This window comes from Phoenix dactylifera, chromosome 16 (assembly GCF_009389715.1).
Source record: "Phoenix dactylifera cultivar Barhee BC4 chromosome 16, palm_55x_up_171113_PBpolish2nd_filt_p, whole genome shotgun sequence".
Taxonomy (NCBI): domain Eukaryota; kingdom Viridiplantae; phylum Streptophyta; class Magnoliopsida; order Arecales; family Arecaceae; genus Phoenix; species Phoenix dactylifera.
In genome coordinates, this window is record NC_052407.1 from 4,094,049 (window position 1) to 4,117,281 (window position 23,233).

The 23,233-nt window shown below is 39.8% G+C and overlaps 3 protein-coding genes across 3 annotated transcripts; all 3 read left to right on the forward strand.

Moving 5' to 3' along the window:
- The first annotated feature begins 381 nt into the window (after positions 1-381).
- LOC103696597 lies at positions 382-4,923 on the forward strand. Its single transcript, XM_008778275.4, has 2 exons — positions 382-684; positions 4,536-4,923. The coding sequence occupies exons 1-2, from the start codon at positions 556-558 to the stop codon at positions 4,635-4,637; spliced, it is 231 nt and encodes a 76-aa protein (XP_008776497.1). The 5' UTR covers positions 382-555; the 3' UTR covers positions 4,638-4,923.
- Positions 4,924-8,777: 3,854 nt separating this feature from the next.
- On the forward strand, positions 8,778-10,199 carry LOC103696601 (chitinase 2-like). Its single transcript, XM_008778281.3, has one exon. The coding sequence runs from the start codon at positions 9,219-9,221 to the stop codon at positions 10,149-10,151; it is 933 nt and encodes a 310-aa protein (XP_008776503.3). The 5' UTR covers positions 8,778-9,218; the 3' UTR covers positions 10,152-10,199.
- Positions 10,200-16,542: 6,343 nt separating this feature from the next.
- LOC103696602 (chitinase 2-like) lies at positions 16,543-17,823 on the forward strand. Its single transcript, XM_008778282.4, has one exon. The coding sequence runs from the start codon at positions 16,665-16,667 to the stop codon at positions 17,580-17,582; it is 918 nt and encodes a 305-aa protein (XP_008776504.2). The 5' UTR covers positions 16,543-16,664; the 3' UTR covers positions 17,583-17,823.
- The last annotated feature ends 5,410 nt before the right edge of the window (positions 17,824-23,233 follow it).

Consider the following 23,233-nt stretch of genomic DNA (forward strand, 5'->3'; position numbering starts at 1 on the left):
GAAAGAACAGATAAGAAATTAAAAAATTGTTCATCTAAAACATGATTCAAAAAATACATACAAAACTAGAAAACAAGAATACTTTTTTTTGCACGGAAAGGGAGTCTGATCTACGGCTAGCGTTTTTTGTTAGGGCTCCAGCAGATTTTTAGGTTTATAAAGAGACAAAGTATGTAATTGTTATATTTTATTATGGGTATTTTGGTATAAAAAAATATTTTTTTGATAAAGCTTAAAACAGTTTTTTCGAAAAGCTTCAAAATAAAGTTTTTTTCAAAAAATTATTTTTAGCTTTATAAAAAAATTAAAATAATTTTTCAAAATTTTTATCAAATATTTTTAGAGGGCCAGTGGTTTTTGGGCCTCCAAGAGGCTCCCAAACGGGGCTAACTCAGTTTAAGGATTTGGGCGTCGAGCATAGCCATCACGAGGCGGTTCTGGGCTTAGCCGCAAGGACACGATTCAGATCGGCGGTGACCAGAAGCACTCAAGCACGGCGGACTCTGCTCACAGGACGGTGGAGCAGGGCGAGCGGAATAGCGGAATAGCGAGGAGATGTCGTCGCTGGGGACATCGAAAGGGTTGCTGGAGCTCGGGAAGTTTGCGGTGTACGTGACCGTCCCGATCGGTCTCACCTACGCCGTCGCCACCGACTCCAAGACACTCCACAAGATCATGGGATTGGTAAGCCACCCATCTCTCTCTCTTTGTTGCATATACTTCTATTCCTCTATCTATTCCAAATTTATTCTGTTATGGTTGCGGGAATAGGTACTCAAAGATGGGATCGGGGGTCTGGAAGAGTACTCTAAATTTTAGGGGTTTGGAAGAACAAAGAGTTGTTTGGATGGGATTCTGGGAGAATCCCACTACCTGATGGTGGATATTTATGGTGGATATCTCTTTTGTTTCTAAAACAAAAAAAGAAAAGAAAAGAAAAGAAAAAAGAGAAATAGGTAGGCATTTTGGGTTCAGTATGCTTCAATTTCGGCTACTCATTGGTCAGATTGATCCCAGTCCAACTTCTGATCGCATTCCAACTGTTTTTGAAAGGTTCGTTTGAATCTGAACTGATTCAGCATGAGTATTGGGGACTTTGAGGACTGCACTTGGTTTCGAGAACTGAAAGGGGCAATCCACGCACTCATTTGTGGCATATAAAGTTAACGGATGGAAATGTTAGAGGAATGAGAAAGCGAGGATTTTTTTTTTTTTTTTATTAAGGTTGAACAGTTTGATTTGGGCCTTGTGCTTGATGAGATAGCTAAGGAACGATCAATAGAAGAGGTTCTGCCTGATATTGATAGCAGAAGAGATTGCAGCGAGACAAAAAGCTACTTGGATGTTGGATGATGAAATTATCTTTTTTTTTTTCCCTCATTGTTGGTGGAAAATATGCATTATACCGATGTAGAACTAATTTCTTGGAAGACTTTTGGGGCTGTTAGCGGGAAACAAGAATTTCAGGGGATCTGAGAAAGAGTCGCATTTAAGAGATATGATGTAGAGTTTATTGACTTAAGAGTCACTTTGAGGAGAATAACGATGAGATTTTTTTTGGGATGGAGGGAGTCGAGAACCCTACAAGCCTAGACCTGATTGCTTCTTGATGATGTTTGATAGTTTGAGCATTCCATCAGAAATTATAAATGATATTTGATTTTTTTTCTTTTTCTTTCTTTTTTGTTTACAAGATCAATGCAATTCTTTTACCTTGGTACTGTCTTGAAAACAAGAAGGGCCAAAGAATTTTACTGTTAATAGGCCTGTTATCCTTTTGGAGGATGTATATGAATTATTGTGTTGTACAACTGCCCTTCACTTAGGGGAGTTCACAAAACATGTACCATACCATCACCCTACCTTGTCAGATGAGTATTGATTTCTTTGTTATGGCAATCTACAAAATGGAAAGAAGAAAAAATAGGAGGGGGGAAATTTTCCAATGGGGATGTCTGGATGTCGACTTTGCTAATTGGATGTCTTTGCTACAAAGTGGAAAGAAGAAAACCTACGAGTGTGGAAGCCTTCGCTTTTAGGATTTCTTTAACTGGATTCTCCTTAACCCCCCAATTATCTCTTATGATCTATGGTGGACTTGAAGTCAACTTTGCTAACAAATCCCTCGTCTCCTTCAACATCTTTTGGCTGGAACCCTCTTTCCATATATTGTTGGACTTCTAGGTGGACTAGGTGATCTCTTTCTTTCTCTTCTATTAACCTTGTAGCTCTCCCTTCGGTTAATCACTTATCTATAAGGTGCCTGTTCTCGAAAAGCATTTGGTCTGCTATCAAACTACAATTGAATTTGAATGGCCGGCCGACAAATTTCCATGATTTATGGACAAAGTGGAAAGCCAAGAACAAAAAATTGGTGAGGAGAAGTGCAAGGGATCAGCTTCTTGCAACATTTTGCTGGGAGTTTTGGAAACAATGAAATGAGAGAATTTTTCTCAGAAGGAATCGATCCATTTACTTCATCCTTCAGAAGGCACTACATGCTTTTCATAGTTGGGAGTGCATATGCTCAGTGAAAACAGAGGAGAATCACCGGCAACTGTGGAGGAATCTTGCTTCTCTATCATGAGCTTTGTATCTCTTGCTTCTTTCTTTCCTCTTACCCTTATACATTCTTTTGCACCTCTTCCCATGTGTAAATTTACCTCTTCTTAATAATATAATATGGGGGGAAGCTTCTTGCTTCTTCCATTTGCACTCAACAAAAAAAAAAAAGAAACATGCTTAAAACTCAAGATATATAATAGATCAAGTATTTTCCATAAGAAAGATGAACAAGCCATAAGACGTAGCACGTATCTATCAATGGGGAAGGAGATTTCAGTCACATGACATACATGTCAATGAGGAAGAGTGCCTTTGTGAGATAGCATAACAAGTATGAAAATGGCTAGATAAGATGTGACTGAGGAGCTAAAAGTGCAAAAGATAACTTGAGCTTAAGGCATGAAATTCACATATTGTTCTTGTATGAGCCGTTGACAAAGTGGTCATGCCTTGCAGTATTATGCTAAAACTTGGCATGCACCTGTGCAGAATATGTACTACGCTGTAGACAAATTTACAAATATGAATGCTGACACACATACACTCACAGAGAAAGAAAGACAGAGAGCAGTCCTTTTTCCTTTCCTAGTCAAGGCTGTACTTGAACTTTTCATGGTAATTAGTTGACATGTTTTCATAATTTTACGTATTCTATTTTGATTTTGAAAAATATTTTTCTATATTCAATTCAACCTTAAATGTTTCCTGACCTAATGCCCTTCTCTTTTGAAAACTTGCAATACAAGCCAATTGCTTACTATTCCTTGTAGGTTTTACAGTATCGCTGATCACTCTCTTCTTGCAGTAGCTTCAGCTTACGAGCGATGAATGATACTCAGGTTGTCAGCTACAAGGGATTTTTGACATGTTGAGCATGAAACTTGTATCAAATTTCATGAGGGTTAAGAGTAGGAAATAGTATATATTAGCATATGTATCTTGCATCTGTGCCTCTATGGGAATCATATCTCTAACGTCGTAGATTCCCTCTATTGACCCTTTAGGATCGCAACCTTAAAGAGGGTTATGTTAACTGTTTCCTTGAAGTCATAGAATGACAGCTACTCCATTGTTTCGAAGTCATTTTTTCGAGGGTTATGTTACGTATACTGGCTTTTAGGTTGTTTTACAAGTCCATCCTGAAGTAAACTTGTGAGACAGCTACTCCCTTGTGCTTCTTTTGTGCCTGTTCAAATCTCAAGGCTCCATGCAAATGTGCCTTTGAAACACAATCAATAGGATTAAGCCTTTTTCCTGGCCAATAACTAACATCTTGATGTTTCATTTTCTTTTAGGTTTCACATGTCTGATTCTTGATTGAACTTTTAATGTTTTTCCTTAACTATAGCTTGTAACAAATTTTCTAAAAAAATCAGAGTCCAGTTGCTCAGGGTATAATCATACGCATAACTAAGAAGCTTAAAATATTTATTTAGTGCTGACTTAGGACATCGAAAAAACATACAAAGCAACTATTAATGGCTGAATTGGCAAAGAAACCTTCTACTTTACTCATTTGTGTCAGGATATTTATTTCTTAATTGCCTATATATGATGATTCTTGTATTTCATTATTTCTTGCTTTTACCTGAATCTCTTGAAAGTGTTTGCATGAAATGTTAAAGAGTTATGAAATTTTTTTAGGACCTCTTGCAGAGTTTGAGGGTTGTCTAAATGATTTTAGTCATGATCAAATTTATGTTGGCATGTAGCATTAATCATGGATTATTTACTTCCATTAAATCACCACAGAATTCATGAGTTCTATTTGTTCAATGTTTCATTCTTATTCACATTGACGTCATAATTCAGTTTATTAAAAGAGCATGGACTTTCCTTATCTTGAGAGAGATGAGGAAACTTGGATTTTGAAAGTAAAAAGAAAATCCTGTCATCTTGCTGTTCTTAAGAATGAGAATTTGCTTTGCTTTATGATTACTTGGCAAGTGCTGATTATGTTTTATATGCAGCGTCAATATGTGGTTTATCCTCCTGAGGGTCCTCGGCCCCCATCACCAGAGGAACTACGAGAGATGGCACGAGAGATGGCTCGCAAGAAGAACAATGATTAAATGAGCTGTAGTTTAACCATGATGGTAGTGGTAAACTTACGCTATGCAGTTGAAACTTGTAGAGGTTTAATAGGTTACTCAAGTTTGATGAAGTTATGATGGGCCTTTGCCCTTGAAAAAATGAGGGTCATATACTCAATCTCTAGCTTTGAAGGTGAAACTTATCAGCGATGGAATTCCTAAAACATCTAGCATTTTCTTTGTTGAGTAGATTCCTATATGTATTATAAAAAACTGTGCAAAAGACTGCTGAAAATTTTCAAATAAATAATCTTATGAATGGCAAGGGGGACTGTGTCTAAGTCATTGACACAGTTGGCTCGTGAATAATTTGGTTTGGTAAATCCAGAAAGAATGCAAAAACCTAACCAAATTTGTCAGGGGAACTTGAACAATAATAATAAGTAAAAAATGTACAATATGCAATTTTATTAATATATGGTCACTAGAGAAACAAACATGGGAGAGGCAATAGTGACATAAACATTACTACAATAGAAACATAAGATAATGCTACTAATATGTAATTTAAGTTTCTTTCATAAATAAGTTGTGAACAATGTATGGAATTGATGAAGTATTAGGATATTCAAGAATAATTTGTAGACTGCATTGTTTGAAACGGTTCAAATCAAGATTTGCCGTACTGATCGGTATCGTATCGAGTGTACCATACCGAATCAGTATGCAGTCTCGTACGTACGAATATTCGATACGTCTTGCTGTCTCGTACCGTACCGCCTACCGACACTATAATAAGATGGTATTGATACGGGATTCGGTACCAAGTGACGAATCTTGGTTCAAAGAATCATTCGACCAAAAAATTCGAAAGTAGTACATAAACTTTTTTAATACTTGAAGAGCATATTGTGGCTGTTGTTATCTTCTCCAAGCTCACAACATTTATGACCCACCCAGCATATTGATCTAATTAGATCAGGTTTAAATTTACTAAATGGTTCTGGAAATTTGGCTAGTTGTTTACCTGGAATATGATTAAGTTGTTGAACTTGAATCAGATACAATGATGCTATATTACTTCTAAAATTTTCAGAACTGCACTCAGCATCACCAATTGCTAGATGCAAAGTTGCATACTGAGTTTGCAGATTACTTTTATTTGGCTTTCTGCTTTAATTCGAAAGAAGTGGAATGCTTGATAACTGACTTCTGTTTATCCTTCTCTTTCACTTGGATGGTCTGTTGAGATTTTTAATTCATTGGCTGATATTCATGAAAAGTAACCATACTTGACCATCAAAGGAACAAAGTTGGTGCAGGGAATCATAGCTGTCTATTTTGGCAAGCTAATAAATCAGTTATGAGATCCTCTTAAGTGTGTCTTTGGAAACAAATCATTTAAGCATTTAAAACACATCTGTTTCATAGAAACATGATAAAGCTCATGAAACATATTTCTTCTGGCAGTTGTGTTTATCAGCAAGCATAAATATGTTGTTCAGTTTCACAAATCCAGAGGTGGTTTGGCCATTCTATCATGCGAGATTAATTGAAAGAAACAACATTGTTGGTTTAAGTGCCACAGCTACAAATGAATAAAACCACCCTGTTGCAGATGCCATATTAAACCTTGCATGTTGATTCAGTGTTGCACATTCTTATGCCAAATGCTGAAGACTTCTGATTTCATCTTAATGAACCAATAGTTGAAACTTTGAATGTGAAGGCCCGGTTCAGATCTGATCCACTTGATCGGCCTGGCGCCTGTTCATGTCATGTGTGTGATAGAGTGTGGAAGACTCCTAGAGAGTCTTCTGCCTCCCCGACGACTCCGACTAAGAGTCGGAGACTGGGCCATTGGAGCCCTAAGTCTTCTCAGTATAAACACCTTTTCCCTCCTCAACCCTTCACTGGCGGTCATTAGCTCTCCTTCTCTCTCTTTTCTCGCTTCAAAATCGTGGCATCCTATTACTGTTTTCGCAGGAAATTAAGGCCGACGATGACGTCCGAGCTAAGGTAATGCTCCGACCCTCTTCCCCTTTCCTTGTTCTTCTTCCTATAACCCAAAATTATACCTGCCAGCCGCAAAATCAGTCGGAAATCGACAAAATAAGGATCTCATATTTTGCCTCTTTTCCCTTTTTTTGGCCATGCCTATCGTCTGCGTTCATTGTTGAAGCCCTCGGCCGTTTTCTCATGATGGTTCGTGGTCAAAGCCAGGCCCCCAGCCATTGGCGAGTGGGCTAGAATCTGAGTACACTGAGATAGGAAATTATCTTTGTTCGGCCCTATTTTGGTTTGGTTTTGGTCGACTGACCGCCGCCACCGGCCACCCTCCATCCTGTGTCCACCGTCTGCTACCACCTCGTCGGACTACCATGGTCAATCACCAATCAAAGCCTTCTTCATCGTCTATTTTGCTAAAAAAGAAGAGGAAGGAAGGAAGGAAAAAAAGAAGAGGAGAGGAGGAGAGAGAGAGAGAGCCATTTCTCTCTTATTTCTCTCTTATTTTCTCTTTCTTCCTTCTCTTTTATTTCTCTATTTTTCTCTCTAAAAACCCATGGATCCATCAATCGAGTTCTATCTCCCTATCCTATGGACTCGAGTTGACTCCTACAAAGGGCCTTGATCTGCTCTGGTACTTGGGCAGCCTGCTAAATTGATCACCCCAGCCCTATTAAGTGCCTATGAAATCTAGTATTGATGAACCCTATTAAATGGCCTTAGCCTTAATCTAGTTCGTGCCCCATGATTCATTAATTGAGTTGCTTAAACCTGACCTAACCTGGTCACCATCATTCGGCCAACCGTTTTCTTTGACTTATTATTTCAATATTTGTTAAAGTTATCGAAAAGGAATTAATCTTACTCTTAATATTTTTAAATAGGTTTAGCAAGTACACTTAGTGAAATTAGAAAGTCTAAGGTAGAGGAGATAAGTAACCCTAATACTCTTTATTAGTTCTAAATTTTTACTTATTTTTTAGTATTATGAAAATACGAAAATAGTATTAAATGTTTATAATATCATGTTTTAAGGATCGAGCATACGATATTATGAAACTCATAATATATTGCAAAATAATGATTTTATGATTATTTTACTATTAAGCACTATTTATGGACTATGAACTTCATATATATAAATTTGTATTTTGTTATGAAAAGAATAATTTCCTGATTATTCTACTGTTAAAGATTTAATTATGGACTACAAAACTCTTTATAGTCTTGTAGCGATTTCTTCATATATGATTTAAGGAAATATGATTTAAGGAAATATGATTTAAACAAATTTGTTTTAAGAAAGATATGATTATGGGCTCTCAGATAGCTATGTACAGCCCTTGCCAGTGAGTTATAGTAGCTTGGTATACGGTGCTTGCTAATGGGTTATAATAGTTTGGCATACAACTCTTGCCAGCGAGTAATAGTAGCTTGGCATACGGCCCTCGTCAATAGGTTATAATAACTTGGTATATGATCCTTGCCAGCGGGTATAGTAGCTTAGCATATGGCCCAACCAGTGGGTTACGGTAGTTGGCATGATATTGTTTACAACCCTATTATGGGTATTAGGTGACTTTAGCATTTAGTATGAGAGAATTATTATAAATTATGATATGGTGAAATGACAAATGATTTATGACTTTGTAAAATTAGCATGATTTATAATTTTGTTTATGCACTAGGACCATTTTTATAGAATTTGCATAATTTATGCATATGAGCATGATTGATTTATGATTATACTGTTATTATGAAATATTCTTTTTTTTGCTAATGGTAATAATCTTCTCTAAATGATTTATTGATGCATGCAAAAACTTTTACTTGATCTGGTAAAGTAGTGAAAGGTTTACTTACTAAGATATATCGCTCACAAATCTTTATTGTTATTTTTTTCTCTCCAGATGAATAGGGTCAATAGGAACGACGGATTGTCTAAGCTTGGAGTTCATGCTAGCAAACTTAACGATTTTGTAGAAGAATTTTAGTATTTTAAATTAACTATGAATTTGTAGTTAATAATTTTCTAAATATTGAGAATTATAGGTTTGGTATTTATTTTTGGATTTAGACGCTCTGAACCCGTATTGGTTGCAATTAATAGATAATAAAATTAGATTTTTATTTATTATATTTTGAGATGAATTTAGAAGTTAAATTAAATGTTTGGCTTTGTGTTATCATGGGTTATATTTATGTTCCGAATTTGGGGCCTAACACTGAATGAGCCCAACCGTGGAATCTGAGTGGAGAAAGAAGCCAAACATAAAATCTACAAGCTGGCGAGACAACTTAATGTTCCATCCTCAGTGACATCTTCATCTTCACCCACAAACAGCCTAGTGCATAAGTTCGATCGCAGAAATTCTTTTAATGAGTTGAGGTCCAGCTGTGATGGGGTCCTTGACTGAAAGTATTATAACTAATCGTTTCTTGGGGCTCAAAAGAATCTTTCTGGCCTATGTCCACATACTTGTGATTCTCACACACATCGAATTTGATGATGGTATGGCTCTTGTTTGGGAGATAGCTCCATGCCGGCCCATCAGGTGTCCAAATCTACCTCTCAATGCCTTAAAAAAGTTTTTGTAGGCATGAGCACCCTTGATGCCTCATGCTCCAATGGCTCCCTGGAACAACCCCTCCTTTCTTTTCCTCCTCGCACTTCTCTCACTAATGTCTTCTGCATCACAAAGCTCCAGGCTCTTTAGAGAGTATATTGGAGCAGAGTCTAATTGTCTCAGCTTCCTGGATGTCCCCATACATCCAAGCGTCGATTTCCACTTCATTCTCTCCTTTGCAGTAGACTACACCACATCCAAGCACCCGACTCCCACCAATGGAGACTTCAACATCTTCTGGGACGATGACAACCTCACCCCCTCACACGTTACCTCCATTAAGCAAAGCCACGGCAATGTGAAGGTTGCTTTTAGCCTCGGAGGCGATAGCTTAGGCCCTGGCTATGTATACTTCCATCCTTTCTCCATTGATTCATGGGTTGCCAATGCCGTCACCTCGCTGTCAAGAATCATAAAACGATACAACTTGGATGGCATCGATATCGACTACGAGCACTTCATGGCCGACCCTGATACCTTTGCTGAGTGCATCGGACGGCTGCTGACAACACTGAAGAACAACCGGGTGATATCGTTTGCATCGATAGCTCCTTTCGAGGATGATGAGGTGCAGCGGCATTATTTAGCTCTGTGGAGGAAGTATGGAAGTGTAATCGACTACGTCAACTTCCAGTTCTATGCATATGATGCGAGCACGACCGTGTCTCAGTTTCTTGGATACTTTGAGATGCAGAGGTCCAACTACAATGGAGGGAAGATATTGGTGAGTTGCACCACCGATAGGAGCAGCAGTGGAGGACTGTCGCCAGAACATGGGTTCTTCAATGCATCAAGAATGCTCAAGATGCAAGGAAAACTGGATGGTATCTTTATTTGGTCTGCAGATGACTCCAAGAGCAATGGTTTTCTCTATGAGAAGCAATCACAGGATTTGCTGGCAAGTGATCGTTTGTATTAGTTAGCTGCTAACTAAATTTTAGCCACTTACAGTGAATGGAAAACATTTTATTTAGTTTGTTTGTGGCCTGTGGGTTCATTTTTGGGGAAAAAAAGTATAAATGGAAGGGGAAATCCTGTCCCATATATTAGAACAAAGTATTACAGCATGAAGAGGAAAGATAAAGGAAAACAAATGATGCAGCAAACGGAGCTTGATGAGCTTTTCATTACATAATTGCTCCAATCTTTGCAAATAGTAAGTCTTGATTAGGACCTTCTCTGAGGAGTTGCTTTTATGCAGAAATATTCCACTATTCCATTTTTTTTTTTTTTTTGGTAAAACGGCGTTTCATATTGCTCTTAAATGACCACTATTCCTTTCTTTTCAAACAGACCAACTAAGAGGTAAAGCTAATTTATCCGAGACCTTTATTCTTAAACAGCTCTTGGTTCTTTTTATCTCCATTTGGTCCCCAATGAAAGAAGGGATGGGGGTTTTCTCTGAATTTAATTACATCTTTAATCCTTCTCCAGATTTCTTTAGCAGGTGGATAATGCAAGAGAAGGTGATTTCTTGATAGCTAACCACATGAATATCCTGATCTTTTCTGGTGTTGCAGCAGACCAAAGTGAACGAGAAATTGGAATCTTGACACTGTCACATTGAGGCATTGGAGGATTTAACAGTATATTTCCTGATCCTTTCCAGTGTTGAATCATTTCCTGGCCTTAACAAGTTCAATAAGATTATCATTTCGCTCCATTCATTCTGTTCATCCATAGATAATGGCCTCCTGATTGAAATCTGCGGATCATTGTTTCTTTTGCTCCAATTGTCACCAGTAGCCATATTATGTTTGGTAGCAAACAATGGAAACAATTTAATAAGAGGTTAAACTATCCAACAGCAATCTTTCCAAAGTCTCTTATCTTTTCCTTATCTCAAAATAAATGCCAGGCCACGCCAAAAAGGTTGTAAAACTCTGAATATATCTTTTCATAAATGAGAAAATGATCTAGGACTTCCTTCTGGTGCCAAAGTTGCCTCCTTCTGTACTATGTTTTATAAATAATGTTTGCCAAAGAGATTGTGTTTTAGACTCTAACATACTCATATTCCAACATCAATTTAACTTCAATCTAAGATACAAATTTATCTGAAGTAAAACGAGCAGGAAGAATGCTATGTACATGGCCTGGAAAAGCTTTTTATTTTCAATGGCTTGGACCCATCTTAGCCAATAATGCTGCTGCTGTTGGACTTGGATTTCACAAGCCTACAAGAAGGGAAACGTTTTATCTATCCATGAGGAGCCAAGGCTTTTAGTTAAGTTGTGTGATATTTCTAGAAGAATTGCCCGGGCCGAAAGTTTCCTTTGCTTGGCTGAGCCAAGAATGGGTCAAGGCTGACACCTGAAAAAGGCGCCGCAGCAAATGCGCGCGGAATTCCAAGCCTATCAATCAGCTAGTTACAGTGAGATGAAGAATTGGAAGATGGCAGAAGTTTTAGACGGATGGAATGTCATGATAAAACGTGATGTCTGATGTGCTTATTTGAGAGCTACATTTGGAATTGATTGGTTGACAACACTATAAATAGTCAACGAATCTCTTCCAAATTCTCGTTCATCCATGCCTTCAGCTTTTGAATGCAAACTTTATGAATGGAGTCAGCAAAGGGTGAAAACCGATCAAAAATCTGTATCGTATTCACCGGTACGTATCGATCATGTCGTAATATATTGGTATTGAACTGATATATGGTATGAAGGGAGTGCTGAATGTTGGTAGGCCGAATCAACCATATACCAAGCATACTGTATTAGGATGGTATCGGTACAGGATTCCTATCAAGATGGCAAATCTTGATTTATATGCTTCGTGTAGCTCAACAAAAATAAAATAATTCACTATGTTTCTGATTTTTTTTTTATGTTTTTCTACTAGAAAATTATATCATGGGTATGGATGCTTAGACCTGTATAGACTCAAAAATTATGACCTCTCACAATCCCTCCAAATTCTCAAATACTCCTTATTTTATCTGTTTGAAGTGTAAAATTGGGCTAGGTAAATCTAGATCCTACATATACTTGACCTGATTTAGACTAAAACCATTCTTAAAATTGAGACCTAATATGAGTTTTAAACTAAGATGCAATCTATTTGGATTAGTATGAACCTGAAAACATCTTGACCGGATAGGACCAAAATGGTCTTGAGTAGACCAGCAAAAATTAATTAAAAAAAAACTAGATTCAACTTCATTTTTTCGGTATACCGGCGCCTTACACAATATGCATATGAGTACATCCAACAAAGTCAGAAAAAAGAAGTTAGCAAAGAGAGTAAGGAACATCCACTTGATTCACCCAAAGAAATCCGCCAGAGTGATGTGTCACGAAGGAGGCCACCCAGTCAGCTGCACTATTCGTCTCCACATAAACATGGGTCACCCTAAAGGAGCCACAACCCCCCATGATCCTCCAGATGTCGTGGAGCAGAAACTGCCGGTCTGTCGCAGTGTGTCGCCTCGGATCCACTCGATCATAATAGCCGAATGCCCTTCTAGGTGGATGCAATCTGCACCCAAAGTGTGTCTCATATAGGAGATGCCCTCCCACGCCGCTCTCAGCTCAACTCCGAGGACAGAGGTGCCATGGATCCGTCGTCCACCCGTCTTCACAAGTCTGGAGTGGCGGTCTCTAATAACAAAGCCCGCTCCCCCCACTCTCCTATCTCAGCAACACTGCCATCTAAATTTACATTCTGAAAGCTAGGGAGTGGGGGCTCCCAAGAAACAAAGACAAACTTGGTTGCTGACTCAGTTGAGTGTGAGATCCAGATGTCCCTAACCGTCTTAGAAAAATAGGATGGTGCAGTACCAATGACCTTGGCCATGTGAAGCAGAGCTCTATCCGCCACAACCCTCGGATGGACCCATCTGTCCTTGAAAGTCTGGGAGTTTCTATCCAACCAAGTATGATAGGCCAGATAGGCACATCTGACCCCCCACTCCACCATGCCTGGCCTCCTCGAAGATGCCCTCAAACGAGCTAGAAAGTCCTCCATCGGGGACATGCATCGTCCGAAGCCAGGAGAGATCCCCGTGTATTGCCAGATCTGGGCCGATCGTGGACAGCACAAGAGGACGTGGCAGATGGATTCCTCCACCTCCAGGCATGCCTTATAGGCTAGGAAGTCCCTCACCCTTTTGCTAGCTAGTACACTCCTGGTCAGCAGACACCCCCATGCTACCTTCCAAACGAACATGGCAACCCGGGGGTGGATGTGCAGCCTTCAGATCCAGTCCCCTCGAGCTGCCGGGTCGGCGCCCTAGTCACCAGACCTCGGAGATCTCGAGAGCTAACCCTCGATTTTCCAGAGCTACTCCAGACCCTCCTGTCCGCTCTTTTCTCTATAGGGATCAGCATAGCCAATACTCTCTCAGCCAGATCCTCCCCAAAAGCACACCGAGTGAAGCCCTCATCCCACCTCTACTCACTTGGAATAAAGAGATCACAAACTCTGCGCCCTGCCAGACACCCCAGATCAAGAAATGTGGGCCACCCACTTAGCGGCATCGCAATCAGCCATCTATCCTCAAGGATATCAATCGCCTGCCCATCACCAACCTCCCACCTGATTGCATCAAGGATCGCAGGGCCTCGAGTACAGATCTCTCTCCAGATGAAGGAGCTATGACGTCCAATGCAGAAGAAGGATGCCCCGATCAGATCCTCATATTTGGCCCTCATCAAAGAACTTCATAAGTTGTCCGGCTTGAGAAGGAACCTAGCTACATATCTAGTAGCAAGAACCTCCTGCTGCTCTAACATGGAGTGAATCCCCAGGACACCACCACTAGTCAGCTAATAGATCACGTCCCAGGCTAGCAGATGGATACCTCTCTCTCCCACTTGACGGCTCCAGATGAAGTTCATGAACAGCCGCTCTATTGCCCTCAGCGGTGTAAGAGGCACAATGGTGTTAGAGAGTACATATATCAGGATCAAACTGAGGACTGACCGCACCAGGGTAACTCTGCCCATCATGGACAGAGAGCTCACCTGTCACCCCTCCATATTGTGCCTAATGCCCTTCTCCTAGGAGGCACACTCTCCTCTGCGTAGTCGCCGCCCAGTAACTGACACCCCAAGGTACACCAGGATGCCCTCCTTCTCCCCTACACCCAAGATCTCCAGGATGGAAGACTTCACCCTCGGCTTGATCTTCGGACTGAATTGAATGATTGATTTTGCCAAATTAACCTGCTACTTAGATGTCGCACAATACGCCACAAAAATCCTCTGGATCGTCAGTGTAGAGCGCCTCGTCGCACGGGCCAGCAGCATGCAATCATCGGCAAAGAGCATGTATGAAATTTGAGTCGCTCCTAGTGTTGGAAAATACACATCCATTGCCCGAGTCTCTGTGGCATGCCGGAGCGCTCTCGACAGTGCATCCACATAGATAATGAACAGGAACGGCAAGAACGAGCACCCCTGTCTCAACCTCAACAAGGACTCAAAGTCGCACGTAGGGGAGCTATTCACCAGGATGGCGAAGGATGGAGATTGAATACAACCTAAGATCCATCTGATCCACACTGGGTGAAAACCGAAGGACTCTAAAGAGTAGACCACAAAGTTTCATCTCAACCTATCATATGTCATATCCAGCTTGACTCCCATTATACTCCTCGTCCTGGGGCCTGCTGGAGGTCGGCCATGAACTCGTGAGCAATTATCACGTTGTCAGATATGCAGTGCACCCCAACAAACGCCTCCTACTCCGAGCTGATGATTCTGGGCAAGATACTCCTCAGTCTGTGAATTAGAATATTTCCAATGGCTTTATGCAAAGTATTGCAGAGACTAATTGGGCGAAAGTGGCCCGGCTCCGTAGGATCCTATCTCTTTGGGATCAACATGATGAACGTCTACTTCTAGTCCCGAGGCACCGTGGAAGTGGAGAATGTCTGTTGGGTGCGATCATACAAGCACTAATGCATCGGATCCCATCAGATCCAATTTCTTAAAGTTAGAAATTTGAATCCATCTAAATTTGGACCTAACCCAACCAAGTCCATGAATTAGATCCTAGTTAAACTAGATGCAGACTAAACCTAACCCACATAGCCCTATTTTCTTCCCTTTATACCTAGAGGTATCACCTCCGTATTACTAAAAATCATACAACAGTTCTTGGTCTTATTGTTGGTTGAACAAGTTTCAAATGATTCCCGGTAAATGACAACAAGGATGGTTCAAATATTGTTCACGGATGTCATGATAAACTCGCAGGCTATTCATAATTAATTGAAAAAAATATTAAATTAATTCAGCATTTCTAAAAAATAAAAATTAGCAATGTCGTATTCTCTTGCTAGTGGCCAAGGTTCTTTTCAAAAAAATAAAAGAAAAAAAAAGAAAAAAAAAAAACAATCTTATCTCTTTCATGCTTGTTCTCGCATGAACTAAGAATATACAGAGATTTAAACAATTTTACCTCTATAAGAATTATTGGTAAATGCCAAACGTATGACTACGAGATGACGTGGGTATGGATGCTAAGTGTATCCAGACAAACCTAAAAATTACAGGCTTTATTCCCGGTTGCCCAAGGCCGGTGGGACTCGAGATTGGCAAGCAACCCCATAAAACGCGTTGCCTGATTACATGCCCGCCATATAATAATCCAAAGATTAAGCGCATCTCCTCTTTGCAGTGGAAATATATGTGGAAATGATATCTTTTGGAGTTTATACTTGAAAGAACGTAACCAATACAATACTCACATTGCTACAATCCAAAATTTTCAGCAGTGCCGTCCAACTTCATTTGCCGCTGCTCCTCCTCCAAAGTTATCCTACAGTTGCAGACCATTTGATAGCCAAAGAAACTATCCAAGCTAGTCACGCATCAGTTAACAGTTTTCTCTATCACAACTCAAAATATTATCTAGAAAAACTAGCCAGAAGATATTATTTAGATTACTTAGCTCTATATAAATATCCAAGATCTACCTAGTGCATAGCTGATATGGGACTAAATATACATCTTTATGAATTATTATATACTCCTTTAGTTTAGGCCGTGACATTCTTGCTAGGCTAGTAGATCAAATCCATTCAAAACTAATCACAAACACCATAATAAGCCTATGATTTTTTCTAATGGATCTGTACTATAATATCTCCTAGTCCATATAGGCTATGAGCCTAGTCTACTCCGATATCATTTGTCATAACTCAGGATGTTATCTAACAAGACTGGGCAAAAGATATTATTTGAATTCATTGGTCCTATATAAATACCTAAGATCTACTCAGTACATAATCAATGTGAAAATAAATGCACTAGATCCTCATATTTTGCTTCTAGACATCCAACTTCTTAAGCCCCATGCTTGTCCGTTCCCTTATCCATATGTCTTGAGCTCTGACCACATACCTCCACTCAAGTCTATAAATAGAACCATTCTGCAGTCCATTCCTCACCGGACAAAGGAGCACCATCACTTACTTCAAATGGCTTCCTCAAACCTCCTCTCTTCTCTCCTCCTCCTCCTCCTCCTCCAAGTCCTCCTCACCCTTCTCGCACCAGCATCAGCTGCTGGCTCCAATCTCTTCAGAGAATACATCGGGGCCGAGTTCAAAGGCGTCCGGTTCTCCGATGTCCCCATCAACCCCGGTGTCGAATTCCACTTCATCCTCTCCTTCGCAATAGACTACACCACCGATTCCCCAGCTCCTACTAACGGGCGGTTCAACATCTTCTGGGACACTGACAACCTCTCCCCCGCGCAGGTAGCTGCCATTAAGCAGAGCCATGGCACCGTTAAGGTTGCACTCAGCCTCGGCGGAGATAGCGTCGGCAGTGGCTCGGCATATTTCCAACCATCTTCCATAGATTCTTGGGTCAGCAATGCTGTCAGTTCGCTGACGGGAATCATCAGACAGTACAATTTGGATGGTATTGATATCGACTATGAGCACTTCCATGCCGATCCCGATACTTTCGCAGAGTGTATCGGGCAGTTATTGACGAGGCTAAAGAACAAGGGTGTCATCTCATTTGCTTCCATAGCTCCTTTTGATGACGATGAAGTCCAGAGCCATTACTTGGCCTTGTGGAGGAAGTATGGGCATGTCATAGACTATGTCAACTTCCAATTCTATGCCTACGATGCAAGCACGACGGTATCTCAGTTTCTGAGCTACTTCGCAAAACAGAGCTCCAACTATAATGGAGGGAAAGTATTGGCAAGTTTTTCCACGGATGGAAGTGGAGGGTTATCGCCGGAAAACGGCTTCTTCCGTGCATGCAGCAGCCTCAGGACGCAGGGAAAGCTTCATGGCATCTTTATTTGGTCTGCGGATGACTCCAAGAGCAATGGTTTCCCCTACGAGAAGCAATCGCAAAACTTGTTGGCAAGCGCTCGTTAACCTCAATTGAAGTATTAAGTTTCAGCTATGGTACATGAAATGTCGTAGTTCGTGTTCTCGTAATAGAGTTGGCCTGCAAAATGGTAATTTATACGTGTTGTGAGTGAAGAAAACCTGTAATTTGTCTAGTAAAAGATGTTGACGTGAAAACTAATGGAATTAAATAAATTAGATATTTCCAATCTTAGCTCTTTGAGAAAGTATAAATTAGTATCGTGAAGAAAGAGCGCCTTTATTCGGGCTATGTAAATTAGTATTTTATATCCCCTTGCCCGCTATTGCAGAAACCACATCCAGAACTAATGTATCAACTCTAACCTGTTCCTGATAGCTAACCACATGAATATCCTGATCTTGACACTGCCATCATTTCCTGGCCTTATCAAGTTCAATAAGATTATCATTTCGCTCCATTCATTCTGTACATGTTCATCCATAGATAATGGCCCCCTGATTGAAATCTGCCGATCATTGTTTCTTTTGCTCCAATTGTCACCAGCAGCCATATTATGCTTGGCAGCAAACAATTGAAACAATTTAAAAAGAGGTTAAACCATCCAACAGCAATCTTTCCAAAGTCTCTAATCTTTTCCTTATCTCAAAATAAATGCCAGACCACACCAAAAAGGTTGTAAAACTCTGAATATATCTTTTCATAAATGAGAAAATGATCTAGGACTTCCTTCTGGTGCCAAAGTTGCCTCCTTCTGTACTATGTTTTATAAATAATGTTTGCCAAAGAGATTGTGTTTTAGACTCTAACATACTCATATTCCAATATCAAATTAACTTCAATCTAGGATATAAATTTATCTGAAGTAAAACGAGCAGGAAGAATGCTATGTGCATGGCCTGGAAAAGTTTTTTACTTCCAATGGCTTGGACCCATCTTAGCCAATAATGCTGCTGCTGTTGGACTTGGATTTCACAAGCCTACAAGAAGGGAAATGTTTTATCTATCCATGAGGAGCCAAGGCTTTTAGTTAAGGCGTGTGATATTTCCAGAAGAATTGCCAGGGCCGAAAGTTTCCTTTGTTTGGCTGAGCTAAGAATGGGTCAAGGCTGACCCCTGAAAAAGGTACCGCAGCAAATGCGGAATTCCAAGCCAATCAATCAGAGTTACAGTGAGATGAAGAATTGGAAAAGGGCAGAAGTTTAGATAGATGGAAGATCACAATAAAACGTGATGCTGATGTGCTTATTTGAGAGCTAAATTTTGAATTGATTGGTTGAGGAGACTATAAATAGTAAACGAATCTCTTCGGAATTCTCGTTCGTCCATGCTTTCAGCTTTTGAATGCAAACTTTATGAATGGAGAAGCAAAGGGTGAAAACCGATCAAAAATTTGTATCGTATTATATTTGTACTTATCAACATCGGTACATACCGATCGTATCGTAATATACCGGTATTGTTACACTCTGGATCTGGAGCATGATTTGTCACAGCCCAGATCTACAACATGACACGGCCATGCTACCGAGGGGTACAACCCACGATAACATAAAGCTAACATTATATTTAACTTTCAGATCTATTTCAAAAATAATAAGATAAATAGGAATCTAATTTCATTATTCATTAAATAAAATCAATATTGATTCAGAGCTTCTAAATCGAAACATAAATACCAAGCTTATAATCATGAAATTATTCTTTTCATATCAAAATTGCAATTTTATGAATATGGAGTTCATAGCTCGCAAATAGTGCTAATGGTAAACAATCATAGATCAATTAATTCGCATTAAATCATGAGTTTCATAATATTGTATGCTTGAACCTTAATTTTAAAAAAACATGATATCATCAACATTTAATACTATTTTTTATATTTTTACAATACTAGAAAAATAAATAAAATTTGGAAACTTGTAAGGAGTATAAGATTTACTTACCTCTATTCGCGAAAATATTTTTAGATTCAGTTGGACAACTCCAATGCACCTATCAAAATCGGTTTAAAATAAATTACCTGCTATTCCTGATTTAAAATCTAATTAAAACCTCTAAGCAACCTGAAATGGACTTGAGCAGACTTCAGGTCCTGACTGGGTAAGTCGGGCCTCAATCTATAAATCCAGTAGCGAGAGAATGGTTGCACCAAGGGTGGGACCTCTCTCTCTTGATTTTTATTTTTGTATTTATTCATTTTTCTTGATTTTTTCTTTTCTTCTTCTTTTTTTTCTTCTTCTTCTTTTCTTTTTCTTCTTTTCTTCTCCTCTTTTCTTCATCACCCTTTTCTCTCTTTCTCCCCCTTTTCTAAACCCACCCACCGAGAAGCAGAGAAGGGGGAGGAAGGACCTCCGGCCCGGCGGCAGCTGCGGCTGTGGCCGGGAGCCGACGATGGCTATAGCCGAGGACTGCAATAGGGTGGAGCGACCACCAAAGGAAGGCCAGAGCATGCCGCACTAAGGAACAGGGGAGGGAAGAGACCTCCTTCTCGGCGGTGATGCGGTTGAGGGCCAACGGCGACTGTTGTCGAGGCCTATAGTGGATTGACCACAGTAAGTGGTCTTCTCTCTTTCTTCTTCTTCTTCTTCTTTTCCTCCTCCTCCTCCTCCTCCTCTTCTTCTTTTCTCTTATCACGGTTGCCCTTTGTCGGATTCCGGCCATTGCTGGTTGAACGGAAGGAGGGAGGGGCAGGGGATAAGATGGGAAGGAAATGGGAGACTTTACCTTGCTCCGGCAAGGCGTTGCGATCTTGATCCCTGGTGGCACAGGTGAGGGCACGATGAGCCCAAACAGATGAAGGACGAGAGAGGAGAAGGGTGGAAGATGGAGGAGGAAGGAGATGGGTGGAGGTGGAGTGGAATTATGGGTTTTTATAACCCCCATAGGGAGAACGGCTGCAACGGCCGGCCATTCGACAGTTACAACCATCTCTAACAGCCGGCTGTTTGATGGTTACAACCGTCTCTAATGGCCATAATGGTCGGCCGTTCACCGTCTCTAACGGTCGCTGGTCATTGGTACCGGTCGCAGTGGCCGTTGGAGCTACTCGGAAAGGGGATCGCAATCCCCTATTCTGAAGGAGCAGGCCTATCGACTGGTCCAAGTCAGGCCCAGTTGGCCTGGTTCTTACATTCTTTCCTCCTTCAAAAAATATTCATCCTCAAAATTTGACGGACCTTCATTCCTTAAGGATATTAAATCTTCTTCTATTGCTCCACCATGCATCTGCTACGAAACTCAGATCTAAACAAACTCTTTTGAGGTCCAACTCTAGACTGGTTTGTATAAACCCTAACTTCCAAGTGATAAAATTCTTAACAAAACATCTATCAGATTAGGTTTCTAAAAAGAGATGGGAACACATAATGGTTGATTCAATTCTTCTGATATGCATTCTAAAGAGATAGAAACTTAGAAGATACAAAGGGGTTAGAAGATTCACAATCAAATGCACATGACATTTATGTAGTTATCTAGAAAGATACTTGTCACTATTTGGTCGCTTGCACTGGCATCATGCTAGGTTAAAGTGAATTTTGATTAGTAGGTTTGGCGGGCCTAGACTCATTCTTTTTGTTAAGACAATTTCGTGCCAAATGTCCCTTCTTGCCGCACTCAAAACATACTCCAGTTTCTTGAAACAAGGCCTAGCATGATTTTTACCGCAATATCCACAGGTCTTAGCTCCCTTCCTATTGTCAAAGTTGTTCTCTGAATTTTCTTGCTGGTCATTTTGAGTTCCTGCTCGTCTGGGCCTCTTCTTATTACCCCTTTCCTTTTCTGATCTTTTCAATTCAGATTCGACCTTCAGAGCTCGTTCCAGCACATCTTTATAATTGTTGAAGATGTGAGACAACAAATGAGACCGGATCGGATATCTCAAACCCTATTCAAATCTATTGGTCTTGCTCCTCTCGGACTCCAAGAGTTGGGGACAAAATTGGTCTAACTCATTAAATCTGTTGGCATACTCTAATACCATCATGTCATCCATCTACCTCAAAGACAAGAACTCGTTCTCTTTTGCTAATTTGACTGATTCGGAAAAATATTGATCATAGGATATTTTCTTGAACTCCTTGCATGTCAGCTGATCATTCTTATTCCCAGCTTTCATAGCCGTCCACCAAAAGTCAATGTTTCCTCTCAACATTGGTATAGCCATCCTGACCTTCACATTCATCATTTTCTCCATCTCCTGAATCTAGGTCTCTATGGCCAGAAGATCAGCTCCACCCTTAAGCATTGATGGGTTGAGCTTTCTAAACCTCTCATAAGATGACTCCATAGGTGGTGCAGGTTAGAGAGCGGCCTACATTTGCTATTGCTGCTAAAGGAGCTAAGCCACCACCCGGTATACTCCAGCAATGTCTGCTCGAGTGGCTGCTGCATTTGGAGTTTGCTCAATTGGCTGGTTGGTATCTTTTCTCATTGTCACTCTTGCTCCTCTCATCCTAGCAGCAAAATTTATCAAGACTTCCTCCTCTCTGTTGCTTATTGTCACCTATTAAAATTCTAATATTAATCAATATTCATAGTTGAGCAATAGTAAAATTAAGAAAATCTATCTTTCCTTATTCAACTATGCGAACCTAACTTAACGGGACCTAGCTACCCATTGCTATACTTTAAGTTTTACCCATGATCAAACCTATTGTTCTGATACCATATTCGTCACGCTCTGAATCCAGGGCATGATTTGTCACGCCTCAGATCCACAGCATACGACCCTACCAATGGGTAATAGTAGTTGGTGTTTGTCGATTACGGTCTTGTCACGAGTATAATAGTGATCTTAGTATTTAGTCTGAGAGAATGATAAATGATTTATGATTTTATTAACGCTATACATCAGGAGCCATGTTTATGAAATATGAATAATTTATGCATACATGGTTGGCTTTATGATATGTTTTAATATATTGTATTATGAAATGCTTTATTTTGTAATATCTATTATTTTTTTAAAATAATGCATAGACATGAAAAAACTTATGCTTGATCCGGTAAGATAGTGAAGGTTTACTTACTGAGCCATGTCGCTCATATATCTCTGTTTTTATTTTTCTTTCCAGAAAAATAAGATCAGTAGGGACGAAGGTTGGTCCAGGCTTGAAGTTTGTGCTAGCAAACTTGATAATTTTATGAAAAAATTAGAATTTTAAATTATATATTAATTTGTAGTTAATAATTTTTTTTTGAATATTAAGGATTATGGGCTTGGTATTTATATTTCGATTTAGAAAATCTGAACCAATATTGCTTTATTTAATGAATAATGAAATTGGATTCCTATTTATCTTATTATTTTTTAGATGGATCTGAAAATTAAATGTAATGTTGGCTTCATATTATCGTAGGTTGTGCCCCTCGGTACCACAGCCATGTCATGCTGCTGATCTAGGGAGCGACAAATCATGCTCCGAAATTGGGGCATGCTGAATATTGGCATGTCGAATTAACCTTACACCAAGCATACTATGTTAGGATGGTATCGATATAAGGTCCCTATCAAGATGGCAAACCTTGATTTATATGGATGGTGTTGCTCAACAAAAATAAAACAAATCCCTATATTTCTGATTTTTTTATTTTTTTTGCTAGAAAATTATATCATGAGTATTTGATGTCTAGACCTGTACAAACTAAAAAATTAGGACTTCTCGCAGTCTCTCCAAAATCTCAAATACTCCTT

What these genes read in the sequence shown, in the direction of transcription:
- LOC103696597 (XM_008778275.4), top strand. Translation starts at nt 556, where the DNA reads ATGTCGTCGCTGGGGACATCGAAAGGGTTGCTGGAGCTCGGGAAGTTT. An exon ending in TCCACAAGATCATGGGATTG is followed by an intron (nt 685 to 4,535) that starts GTAAGCCACCCA and finishes TTTTATATGCAG; the next exon opens with CGTCAATATGTGGTTTATCC.
- LOC103696601 (XM_008778281.3), top strand. Translation starts at nt 9,219, where the DNA reads ATGCCTCATGCTCCAATGGCTCCCTGGAACAACCCCTCCTTTCTTTTC.
- LOC103696602 (XM_008778282.4), top strand. Translation starts at nt 16,665, where the DNA reads ATGGCTTCCTCAAACCTCCTCTCTTCTCTCCTCCTCCTCCTCCTCCTC.